The sequence below is a fragment of the Ranitomeya variabilis genome, chromosome 4 (genome assembly GCF_051348905.1).
Source record: "Ranitomeya variabilis isolate aRanVar5 chromosome 4, aRanVar5.hap1, whole genome shotgun sequence".
In the NCBI taxonomy this organism is placed as follows: Eukaryota; Metazoa; Chordata; class Amphibia; order Anura; family Dendrobatidae; genus Ranitomeya; species Ranitomeya variabilis.
The window spans coordinates 50,419,760-50,433,350 of NC_135235.1; the positions used below are offsets into that span (position 1 = coordinate 50,419,760).

A 13,591-nucleotide genomic window follows, 5' to 3' on the forward strand; every position below is an offset into this window, starting at 1 on the left:
CCTATTTAGTCCTCCTTAGGACTCAGTCTCTTGCCTGGTATCGATGTATTCAGTCCAATTTGGTCTCCTCCTGATTCCTTGCCATCTGTCTCATGCAAGAAAAGCTAAGTTCTGTTTGCATACTTTAGATCATTTGCATTATCAGTGTTTTTTGTCCAGCTTGCTCAAATTGTGATTTTCCAGCTCGCTGGAAGCTCTAGGGTGCTGATATTCTCCCCTCACACCGTCAGTCGGTGCGGGGGTTCTTGAATATTCAGCATGGATGTTTTTGCAGGGTTTTCTGCTGACCGCATAGTTCACTTTCTATTTTCTGCCTATCTAGATTAGTGGGCCTCACTTTGCTGAATCTAGTTCATATCTATGTTTGTGTTTTCCTCTTGCCTCACCGTTATTATTTGTTGGGGGCTTTCTATATCTTTGGGGTGAATTTCTCTGGAGGCAAGTGAGGTCTTATTTTCCCTCTAGGGGTAGTCAGTTCTCCGGCTGGCTCGAGACGTCTAGAAACAACGTAGGCACGTTTGCCGGCTACTTCTAGTTGTGTGTTTGGATCAGGTATGCGGTTAGCCCAGTTTCCACCTCCCTAGAGCAGTTCCTATGTTTTCGCAGACTTAGCCGGAATACCAGAGATCCTCTACCACTAGGATCATAACACTTCTCCATATATTCTTGTTTCCATCATTCTGGTATAGTTTGACCTGAGTTTCATCTGTCCAAAGAATGCTTTTCGAGAACTGGGCTGGCTTCTTTAGATGTCTTTTGGCTAAATTTAATCCAGCCTTTCTATTTTTAAAGAAGTTGTCTACCACAAGGACAACCCTTTCTCAATCTGTAATCTGTAAGTTTGCCCTCGTTAATTGAAAAAACACATATACTCACCTCCATCATTACAGCGGTTGCGGCACTCACGTTCCTGGGCTCACATGAGGTTGTTATGTCACGTGAGCCCTCCACTCAATCGGCACTGCCATCACTGTCCCTTCCTTTGGAAGTGTAAATAATCAACAGGAAGTGAGAGCTGCAGCTGGCAATTCCTCTTGGTTATGTATATGTCCAAAGGCGGGGACAGTGACACCAGCACTCATTGGTACAGCGCTCATGTGGCATAACAACCTCACGTGCGACCTGGAAACGTATGTGCCGATATTTTAAAGGGGCAAACATTTAGGGTGAGAAGGGCAACCCCTTTAAGGCTAACTAGTGGTTTGTAACTTGTGGTGGACACTATGTATTTCCTCTCATGAAGTCTTCTCTTTTTGGTAGACTTAGATACTGAAAAAACTACTCTTAGAGTGTGTTCTTCACTTGAAGGGGTTTTCCTTTTCCATGGAAAGGATTCTGTTATCATCGACCACTGTTGTCTTCTTTGGACTTTCGGGCCTTTATAAGTTTCCAAGCACACCATGGCACTCTTTTTTTCAATAGAATCTACCAAACTGCTGTTTTGGCCACTCCTAAAATTTCTGCCTTCTTTCTGATGGATTTGTTATTTTATTTCAGCCGAATGATTGTTTGTTTCACTTCCATTGAGAGCTCCCTTGACTGCATGTTGCAAATGCTTCAACTGGAATCAGCTCTAGACCTTTCCTTGATTAATGATAGATTAATGACAGAAAAGCTCATGCAGCCCATTTAAGAGCTTTTGAGATAGTTGTCCAATTACCTTTGGTCCTCTGAAAAAGAGGGAGCTACATATTAAAGAGCTGTAATTCCTATACCCTTACTCCAATTAGGATGTGAATACCCTCAAATTAAAGCTTAGAGTCTGCACTTTATGCCAATATTGATTATATAACTGTATCTTGAATACATTTTGGCAAAACAGCTAAAATACCAAAATGTGTGTCACTGTCCAAATGTTTCTGAACCTAACTGTACCTATTAGGCGTAAACAATGTTGCCTCTTCTATCAGCCTACCACGATCTAACAGGTCACAAATAAATCCTCCAATGATTTCTTAATTGCAGTATAAGGTACCATATTGTGCTTTTTTAAGTTATATGGTATAAAAATGTTATTCTATTTTTTAAGATAAATCACTTTTTTATTCACAGGCTGTTTTGAGATACAATGTTCCTCCTCCAAAAGGTCCAGCTACTTTTTCATTAAATGTAAAATCATCTTCAACAAAAGAATGTGTTGGGGATCCTATGACAAAATTTCAAATCCTAATCACTGCCGCGTGAGTTTTTTCTTTTTTTACACCATATACAGAAATGTTTAAGGTTGTGTGCAAATGGTGTTTTTTTAGTTTGTTGTTTCATTTCTTAAAGAGATTTTCAGGAGTTCTTGAAGCATTTTAAAAGAGTTTTCCTGGAGTGTATTGTTTTCAGCTGTTTGCTTGGATAGCAACTAGATTGGAGCAAATTTCATCATAAGCCACTTCAAAAAAGTGAATTTAAATTTTTTTCTCTAGTCAGGTGTTTTTCAAATCTTGAAGAGGAAAAGCCCTCAGGTCATGTGCACACGTTGAGTTTTCGGTGATTTTTTACCTTAGTATAGTATAATAGAAACACGTACACAACTTTTGCATTCTTTACCCACTCATGGTTTTAGCTTACAAATATTGAGGTAAAAAAAACTCACCAAATACTTAACGTGTGCTTGTGGCCTCAAAAGACTCAATGTATGAACTTAACATGAAGTGCGAAAAAAAAAATTACTGAGCCTTAGGTGCTTCTGATTGGGGAAGTTCAGATAAAATACATTAAATGAGTATTTATTAACCCCTCTGTGACCTTAGACGTACTATCCCGTCGAGGTGACCTGGGCCTATCTGACCCTCGACGGGATAGTACGTCATAGCCGATCGGCCGCGCTCACGGGGGGAGCGCGGCCGATCGCGGCCGGGTGTCAGCTGCATATTGCAGCTGACATCCGGCACTATGTGCCAGGAGCGGTCACGGACCGCCCCCGGCACACCGCGATCAAACATGATCGCGGTGTACCGGCGGTATAGGGAAGCATCGCGCAGGGAGGGGGCTCCCTGCGGGCTTCCCTGAGACCCCCGGAGCAACGCGATGTGATCGCGTTGCTCTGAGGGTCTCCTACCTCCCTCCTCGCCGCAGGTCCCGGATCCAAGATGGCCGCGGCATGCGGGTCCTGCAGGGAGGGAGGTGGCTTACCGAGTGTCTGCTCAGAGCAGACACTTGGTAAGCCTGCAGCCCTGCACAGCAGATCGCAGATCTGGCAGAGTGCTGTGCACACTGCCAGATCAATGATCTGTGATGTCCCCCCCTGGGACAAAGTAAAAAAGTAAAAAAAAATTCCCCACATGTGTGTAAAAAAAAAAAAAAAATATCCTAAGTAAAGAAAAATAAAAAAATTATTCCCATAAATACATTTCTTTAGCTAAATAAAATAAAAAAAACAATAAAAGTACACATATTTAGTATCGCCGCGTCCGTAACGACCCAACCTATAAAACTGCCCCACTATTTAACCCCTTCAGTAAACACCGTAAGAAAAAAAAAAAAAAAACGAGGCAAAAAACAACGCTTTATTACCATACCGCCGAACAAAAAGTGGAATAACACGCAATCAAAAAGACTGATATAAATAACCATGGTACCGCTGAAAACGTCATCTTGTCCCGCAAAAAACGAGCCACAATACAGCATCATCAACAAAAAAATAAAAAAGTTATAGTCCTGAGAATAAAGCGACACCAAAATAATTATTTTTTCTATAAAATAGTTTTTATCGTATAAAAGCGCCAAAACATAAAAAAATGATATAAATGAGATATCGCTGTAATCGTACTGACCCGACGAATAAAACTGCTTTATCAATTTTACCAAACGCGGAACGGTATAAACGCCTCCCCCAAAAGAAATTCATGAATAGCTGGTTTTTGATCACTCTGCCTCACAAAAATTGGAATAAAAAGCGATCAAAAAATGTCACGTGTCCGAAAATGTTACCAATAAAAACGTCAACGCGTCCCGCAAAAAACAAAATCTCACATAACTCTGTGGACTCAAATATGGAAAAATTACAGCTCTCAAAATGTGGTAACGCAAAAAATATTTTTTGCAATGAAAAGCGTCTTTCAGTGTGTGACAGCTGCCAATCATAAAAATCTGTTAAATAACCCGCTATAAAAGTAAATCAAACCCCCCTTCATCACCCCCTTAGTTAGGGAAAAATAAAAAAATTAAAAAATGTATTTATTTCCATTTTCCCATTAGGGTTAGGGCTAGAGTTAGGACTAGAGTTAGGGCTAGGGTTAGGGTTAGGGCAAGGGTTAGGGTTAGGGTTAGGGCTAGGGTTGGGGCTAGGGTTAGGGCTAGAGTTAGGACTAGAGTTAGGGCTAGGGTTAGGGTTAGGGCAAGGGTTAGGACTAGGGTTAGGGCTAGGGTTGGGGCTAGGGTTAGGGCTAGGGTTAGGGCTAGGGTTGGGGATAGGGTTATTGCTAGGGTTAGGGCTAGGGTTAGGGTTGGGGCTAGGGTTGGAGCTACAGTTAGGGTTGGGGCTAAAGATAGGGTTAGGGTTTGGATTACATTTACGGTTGGGAATAGGGTTGGGTGTGTCTGGGTTAGAGGAGTGGTTAGGGTTACCGTTGGGATTAGGGTTAGGGATGTGTTTGGATTAGGGTTTCAGTTATAATTGGGGGGTTTCCACTGTTTAGGCACATCAGGGGCTCTCCAAACGGGACATGGCATCCGATCTGAATTCCAGCCAATTCTGCGTTGAAAAAGGAAAACAGTGCTCCTTTCCTTCAGAGCTCTCCCGTGTGCCCAAACAGGGGTTTACCCCAACATATGGGGTATCAGCGTACTCAGGACAAATTGGACATCATCTTTTGGGGTCCAATTTCTCCTGCTACCCTTGGGAAAATACAAAACTGGGGGCCAAAAAATAAGTTTTGTGGGAAAAAAAGGATTTTTTATTTTCACGGCTCTGCGTTGTAAACTGTAGTGAAACACTTGGGGGTTCAAAGTTCTCACAACACATCTAGATAAGTTCCTTGGGGGGTCTAGTTTCCGATATGGGGTCACTTGTGGGGGGTTTGTACTGTTTGGGTACATCAGGGGCTCTGCAAATGCAACGTGACGCCTGCAGACCAATCCATTTAAGTCTGCATTCCAAATGGCGCTCCTTCCCTTCCGAGCTCTGTCATGCGCCCAAACAGTGGTTCCCCCCACATATGGGGTATCAGCGTACTCAGGACAAATTGATCAACAACTTTTGGGGTCCAATTTATCCTGATACCCTTGTGAAAATACAAAACTGGGGGCTAAAAAATCATTTTTGTGAAAAAAAAAGGAATTTTTATTTTCACGGCTCTGCGTTATAAACTGTAGTGAAACACTTGGGGGTTCAAAGTTCTCACAACACATCTAGATAAGTTCCTTGGGGGGTCTAGTTTCCAATATGGGGTCACTTGTGGGTGGTTTGTACTGTTTGGGTACATCAGGGGCTCTGCAAATGCAACGTGACGCCTGCAGACCAATCCATTTAAGTCTGCATTCCAAATGACGCTCCTTCCCTTCCGAGCTCTGTCATGCACCCAAACAGTGGTTCCCCCCCACATAGGGGGTATCAGCGTACTCAGGACAAATTGGACAACAACTTTTGGAGCCCAATTTATCCTGATACCCTTGTGAAAATACAAAACTGGGGGCTAAAAAATCATTTTTGTGAAAAAAAAGGAATTTTTATTTTCACGGCTCTGCGTTATAAACTGTAGTGAAACACTTGGGGGTTCAAAGTTCTCACAACACATCTAGATAAGTTCCTTGGGGGGTCTAGTTTCCAATATGGGGTCACTTGTGGGGGGTTTGTACTGTTTGGGTACATCAGGGGCTCTGCAAATGCAACGTGACGCCTGCAGACCAATCCATTTAAGTCTGCATTCCAAATGGCGCTCCTTCCCTTCCGAGCTCTGTCATGCGCCCAAACAGTGGTTCCCCCCCACATATGGGGTATCAGCGTACTCAGGACAAATTGGACAACAAAGTTTGGGGTCCAATTTATCCTGATACCCTTGTGAAAATACAAAACTGGGGGCTAAAAATCATTTTTGTGAAAAAAAAAGGAATTTTTATTTTCACGGCTCTGCGTTATAAACTGTAGTGAAACACTTGGGGGTTCAAAGCTATCAAAACACATCTAGATAAGTTCCTTAGGGGGTCTACTTTCCAACATGGTGTCACTTGTGGGGGTTTTTAATGTTTAGGCACATCAGGGGCTCTCCAAACGCAACATGGCATCCCATCTTAATTCCAGTCAATTTTGCATTGAAAAGTAAAATAGCGCTCCTTCCCTTCCGAGCTCTGCTATGCGCCCAAACAGTGGTTTACCCCCACATATGGGGTATCGTCATACTCAGGAAAAATTGCACAACAACTTTTGTGGTCTAATTTCTTCTCTTACCCTTGGGGAAATAAAAAAATGGGGGCGAAAAGATCATTTTTGTGAAAAAATATGATTTTTATTTTTACGGCTCTGCATTATAAACTTCTGTGAAGCACTTGTTGGGTCAAAGTGCTCAACACACATCTAGATAAGTTCCTTAAGGGGTCTACTTTCCAAAATGGTGTCACTTGTGGGGGGTTTCAATGTTTAGGCACATCAGGGGCTCTCCAAACGCAACATGGCGTCCCATCTCAATTCCAGTCAATTTTGCATTGAAAAGTCAAATGGCGCTCCTTCCCTTCCGAGCTCTGCCCTGCGCCCAAACAATGGTTTACACCCACAAATGGGGTATCAGCGTACTCAGGACAAATTGCACAACAATTTTTGGGGTCCAATTTCTTCTCTTACCCTTGGGAAAACAAAAAAATTGGGGGCGAAAAGATCATTTTTGTGAAAAAATATGATTTTTTATTTTTACGGCTCTGCATTATAAACTTCTGTGAAGCACTTGTTGGGTCAAAGTGCTCACCACACATCTAGATAAGTTCCTTAGGGGGTCTACTTTCCAAAATGGTGTCACTTGTGGGTGTTTTTAATGTTTAGGCACATCAGGGGCTCTCCAAACGCAACATGGCATCCCATCTTAATTCCAGTCAATTTTGCATTGAAAAGTAAAATAGCGCTCCTTCACTTCCGAGCTCTGCTATGCGCCCAAACAGTGGTTTATCCCCACATATGGGGTATCGTCGTACTCAGGACAAATTGCACAACAACTTTTGTGGTCTAATTTCTTCTCTTACCCTTGGGGAAATAAAAAAATGGGGGCGAAAATATCATTTTTGTGCAAAAATATGATTTTTATTTTTACGGCTCTGCATTATAAACTTCTGTGAAGCACTTGTTGGGTCAAAGTGCTCAACACACATCTAGATAAGATCCTTAGGGGGTCTACTTTCCAAAATGGTGTTACTTGTGGGGGGTTTCAATGTTTACGCACATCAGGGGCTCTCCAAATGCAACATGGCGTCCCATCTCAATTCCAGTCAATTTTGCATTGAAAAGTCAAATGGCGCTCATTTCCTTCCGAGCTCTGCCCTGCGCCCAAACAATGGTTTACACCCACATATGGGGTATCAGCGTACTCAGAACGAATTGTACAACAAATTTTGGGGTCTATTTTCTCCTGTTACCCTTGGTAAAATAAAACAAATTGGAGCTGAAACAAATTTTGAGTGAAAAAAAGTTAAATGTTTATTTTTATTTAAACATTCCAAAAATTCCTGTGAAACACCTGAAGGGTTAATAAACTTCTTGAAAGTGGTTTTGAGTACCTTGAGGGGTGCAGTTTTTAGAATGGTGTCACACTTGGGTATTTTCTATCATATAGACCCCTCAAAATGACTTCAAATGAGATGTGGTCCCTAAAAAAAAATGGTGTTGTAAAAATGAGAAATTGCTGGTCAACTTTTAACCCTTATAACTCCGTCACAAAAAAAATTTTGGTTCCAAAATTGTGCTGATGTAAAGTAGACATGTGGGAAATGTTACTTATTAAGTATTTTGCGTGACATATGTCTGTGATTTAAGGGCATAAAAATTCAAAGTTGGAAAATTGCGAAATTTTCAAAATTTTCGCCAAGTATTCGTTTTTTTCACAAATAAACGCAAGTTATATCGAAGAAATTTTACCACTATCATGAAGTACAATATGTCACGAGAAAACAATGTCAGAATCGCCAAGATCCGTTGAAGCGTTCCAGAGTTATAACCTCATAAAGGGACAGTGGTCAGAATTGTAAAAATTGGCCCGGTCATTAACGTGCAAACCACCCTTGGGGGTGAAGGGGTTAATAGAAAGTACCCAAAAATCTAAAATAAATCTGTTTTCATGTTTTTGAAGACTTTTTCTTAATAAAATACTTATTTACACTACATCCTGCAGATTCCACTTCCCCAACTAGAAGCACCTAATGTGCAACATTTTTTCCATACTTTTTGTTAATTTTTTTTTGTGGATACCCCAACATCACAACATCACAAACAGTGGTCATGTCGTTTTCAGTGGAGTGGTGTAGACAGAAGCCAGATAGTAGGTTGTCAATGAGTGAGTTAGATGAGAGATGGGAGGAAATTTCAGCATGACAATGCTGTTCGAGGACTTTGTAGGCAAACAGGAGCAGCAAATGGGGCTATAGCTGGATGTAGAGGTCGGTTCGAGGGATGTCTTCTTTAGAATAGTTGTGATCTTGGCATGTTTGAAAGCAGAAAGGAAGGTATCAGACGTTAGTGATAGGTTGAAAAGATGGATTAAAGTTGAGATACGCATGGTGTGGTGATGAGGTTGGGTAGGAAGTGGGATGGGATGAGACACAAGTGGTGAGTTGCGATTTGGAGAGGAGATGAGTTAGCTCTCCTGTACTGATGGTGGGCAGGAAGGTTATGGGGGAGGAGCAGTGGTCTAATTATGATAGATGAACATTAAAGCTTGCTTTGTTTGGTCAACCCTATTTTTTAAATGTGCAGCAAAGTCTTCTACAGAGATGACAGATGTCAGATTGGCAGTGGAGGGTGGAGAAAGCAGTTAAAAGTGTTGAATAACTGTTTGGGGTTGTGAGATAAAGAAGATGCAAAGGTTGTGAAATAGACCTGTTTAGCAGAGGTGAGTGCTAATTTGAATGTGAAAGTCTCTGTTTTGATTGCAGTCAATTCTTCCTGAGAGTATGTATTCTTCCAAAGCTGTTCCACAACCATGGACACTTGTAGAAGCTTTTTAGTAAGGTCATTATGTGAGGGTTGTCTATTGATTCCTGACACTCTACCATGCACCAGAGGGGTGACCGAGTCAATAGCTGACGCCAGTGTGGTGTTATAGAAAATGGTGGCACTGTCAGTATCGTGAAGATATGGGGGACAGCGGCAGAATAGAGTCTGGGAGTGGGTGAATGTCTAGGTTTGCGAAGTTTTGATGGTGGTGTGCTAGTTTCTGAACCTTCGGGGCATGTGAGGAGGACAGGGATGAGAAAATGAGTAGGTGGTGGTCAGATAGGGACAGAGCTGAGGCTGTGAGATGAGATATGGAGCAGAGGTGGGTGAATATAAGTTCTAATGTATGTCCGTCCATGTGGGTGGCTGCAGAGAACCACTGAATAAGACCAAAGGATGAAGCAAGAGATTGGAGCTTGGAGGCTGCAGGTTGGTGGGTGTCAGTGGGGATGCTGAAGTCACTCATGATCATGTTGGGAATGTTAGCAGAGAGGAAGTACAGAAACCAGATGGAGAAGTGATCAATAAATGCAGTGACCAAGCCCGGAGGTCAGCATATGACAGCCACTTGGAGGTGCAAGAGAGAGTAGATACAGACAGAATGCACTGCAAAAGAAGGATGAAGGAGGGCAGATGTGGGTTGAAGTTTCAGTTGTTAGAGAGTTAGAAAGAAGACTCACTCCTCCATCATGTCTATTGCCAGGGTGAGGAGTGTGGGTGAAATGAAGGACACCATAACACACAACTGGTAAGACTGTGTCAGAGAGTGTTAACCATGTTGCAGTGAGACACAGGAAGGTTAGGTTATGAGAAGCAATATGTTGTGAATGATGTCTAGTCTAGAATGGGTTTGATGTTGCAGAGATTGTGGTTGTTTCTACTAAGGGTACCATCACACAGTGCCATTTTCATCGCTACGACGGCACGATCCGTGACGTCGCAGCGTCGTATGATTATTGCTCCAGCGTCGTAGACTGCGGTCACACTTTGCAATCACGGCGCAGGAGCGATGCCAAAGTCCCCGGGTAACCAGGGTAAACATCGGGTTACTAAGCGCAGGGCCGCGCTTAGTAACCCAATGTTTACCCTGGTTACCAGCGTAAACGTAAAAAAAACAAACACTACATACTCACATTCCGGTGTCTGTCCCCTGGCGTTCTGCTTCTCTGCACTGTGTAAGCACCATAGCCGGAAAGCAGAGCGGTGACGTCACCGCTGTGGTCGCTTTCCGGCCGGCAGGCGCTCACAGTGCAGAGAAGCTGAGACGCCGGAGGACAGACACCGGAATGTAAGTATGTACTGTTTGTTTTTTATACGTTTACGCTGGTAACCAGGGTAAACATCGGGTTACTAAGCGCGGCCCTGTGCTTAGTTACCCGATGTTTACCCTGGTTACAAGTGAACACATCGCTGGATCGGTGTCACACACAACGATCCAGCGATGTCAGCGGGTGATCAAGCGACGAAAGAAAGTTCCAAACGATCTGCTATGACGTACGATTCTCAGCGTGATGTCTGATCGCAGTAGCGTGTCAGACACAGCGATATCGTAACGATATCGCTAGAACGTCACGAATCGTGCCGTCGTAGCGATGAAAATGGCACTGTGTGACGGTACCCTAAGTGGTGATTGAAAGGAGGGATAATTAATGGGGGGTATCAGTGCTGGCAACGGATTAATCTCTGTACTGTCCAGTTGTTCAACAGTGTATGTTTATTTATTCAGGAACAAAGATAACAGCTTACAACTGGTATTTCTTATAGCTTAGGAAGGATCTTAGCATGTTGTCTTTCAGTTTGCAAAGTGACAGTAAGGCCATGTGCACACGTTCAGTATTTTTCTTATTTTTTATTCGCGTTTTTTCGCTATAAAAAAGTGATAAATGCATGAAAAAAACACTAACATATGCCTCCCATTATTTTCAGGGTATTCCGCATTTTTTGTGCAAATGTTGCATTTTTTCCCGCGAAAAAATTGCATCGCGGAAAAAAAGCAACATGTTCATTAAATATGCGGAATTGCAGGGATTCAGCACACCTAAGAGTGCATTGATCTGCTTACTTCCCGCACGGGGCTGTGCAGACCATGCGGGAAGTAAGCAGATTATGTGCGGTTGGTACCCAGGGTGGAGAAGAGGAGACTCTCCTCCACGGACTGGGCACCTTATAATTGGTAAAAAAAAAGAATTAAAATAAAAAATAGTCATATACTCACCTTCGATGGCCCCCGGAGTGTTCCCGCCTCTCTGCGCTGCATGCTGCCGCTTCCGTTCCTATAGATGGTGTGGTGAAGGACCTGCGATGAAGTCGCTGTCTTGTGATTGGTCACGTGACCGCTCATGTGACCGCTCACGTGACCGCGACGTCATCGAAGGTCCTGTACACACCCCATCTATAGGAACAGACGCCGCTGAGGAGATCGGCTGTCTGCAGAGGGTGAGTATAACCATTTTTTATTATTTTTAACATGATATCTTTTTACTATTGATGCTGCATAAGCAGCATCTATAGTAAAAAGTTGGTCACACTTGTCAAACAGTATGTTTGACAAGTGTGGCCAACCTGTCAGTCAGTTTTCCAAGCAATGCTACAGATCGCTTGGAAAACTTTAGCATTCTGCAAGCTAATTACGCTTGCAAAATGCTAAAAAAAAGCGAAAAAAACGCCAAAAAAACCTGCGGATTTCTTGCAGAAAATTTCCGGTTTTCTTCAGGAAATTTCTGCAAGAAATCCTGACGTGTGCACATACCCTAAAACTGTGCTTCAGCTACACAATAGTGAACAGAAACTTCCTGGTTGTTGTTTTTTTAACAGTGCTTTACTGGCAATATAACACTAGTGCTGGAAAGAGAAAATCATGCACTATTAAACAGTAAAAAAAAGTAGTAGTTGCAATACATACAATATTAAGCATTATTCCAACAATCAACTGTGGAAGTCCAGGATTGGGGGATATATGCCATCAGTGAGGAAAGGTAGAGGGAGGGACATGAGTAGTGTTGAGCATTCCGATACCGCAAGTATCGGAATTCCGATACCGAGATCCGATACTTTTGTGGTATCGGGAATCAGAATCGGAAGTTCCCAGTGTATGGTTCCCAGGGTCTGAAGGAGAGGAAACTCTCCTTCAGGCCCTGGGATCCATATTAATGTGTAAAATAAAGAATTAAAATAAAAAATATTGATATACTCACCTCTCCGGAGGCCCCTGGACATTACCGCTGGTAACCGGCAGCCTGCTTTGCTTAAAATGAGCGCGTTCAGCACCTTCCATGACGTCACGGCTTCTGATTGGTCGCGTGCCGCTCATTTGACCGCCACGCAACCAATCACAAGCCGTGACGTCATTCTCAGGTCCTAAATTCCGAGAATTCGGAATTTAGGACCTGAGAATGACGTCACGGCTTGTGATTGGTCGCGTGGCGGTCACATGAGCGGCACGCAACCAATCAGAAGCCGTGACGTCATGGAAGGTGCTGAACGTGCTCATTTTAAGCAAAGGAAGCTGCCGGTTAACAGCGGTAAGGTGCAGGGGCCTCCGGACAGGTGAGTATCAATATTTTTTATTTTAATTCTTTATTTTACACATTCATATGGATCCCAGGGCCTGAAGGAGAGTTTCCTCTCCTTCAGACCCTGGGAACCATAAGGGATACCTTCCGATACTTGAGTCCCATTGACTTGTATTGGTATCGGGTATCGGTATCGGCGAGATCCGATACTTTTCGGGTATCGGCCGATACTATCCGATACTAATACTTTCAATTATCGGACGGTATCGCTCAACACTAGACATGAGGTGAGAAAACGAGGGTAGTTCGCTTGTTTTGTGCTTTAGTAGAAACGATGTGAGGATAGCGAACAGGTCTGTAGATGAGGTTAGGTGAGGAGGTAAGAGGGAAGGTGAGATAAACATTTCTTTGGAGAGTGTTGGGTTTGGGGATGGTGAAATTGAGTAAGAATTGGTAGAAGCCTATGGCTATAATTCCATATTAAAGTTATTGCATTAGGAGGCTCCGTGTTTCTCTTTCTAGCCCCTTTTGAACTTATGAACAGCAAAGTGTTTTTATAATAGAAATGAATTGGAATTTTTTTTAGTGATTTTTCAGAAATTTTTTGAACAAGATCCACTCCAAAAAACCTCCTTAAACTCTATGCCCACATACCCTAAGAGTTACCAATAATCAAAATAAATATAAAATAAAACAACACTAAGCTGAAAAGCTTTTACTCTCCAACCTGTCAATTTTCTAACTATGTTGTCAAAGATGTAAGGTACAATATATGTCATGCCTGGATTTTTATTCTTACAGTTATACAGGTACCCGGGAGAAATCTAACATGGCCGTCATTGAAGTTAAGATGTTGTCTGGCTATATACCAGTAAAACACACAATAAAGAATGTAAGTTACAGGAATAAGCATCGTTATAGAAAAGAGAAAATGGTTGCACTGTTTCTTTTAATCTTT

General features: G+C 42.6%; 1 protein-coding gene across 1 annotated transcript in view; it reads left to right on the plus strand.

Annotated features, from left to right (window-relative positions):
- The window catches only part of LOC143769707 (alpha-2-macroglobulin-like), a 154,836-nt gene that overhangs the window by 128,309 nt on the left and 12,936 nt on the right, over nucleotides 1-13,591 (plus strand). The window contains exons 31-32 of the mRNA XM_077258493.1: nucleotides 2,053-2,180; nucleotides 13,435-13,525. Coding sequence (XP_077114608.1) covers nucleotides 2,053-2,180; nucleotides 13,435-13,525 — 219 coding nt within the window. The remainder of the gene's footprint in view (nucleotides 1-2,052; nucleotides 2,181-13,434; nucleotides 13,526-13,591) is intronic.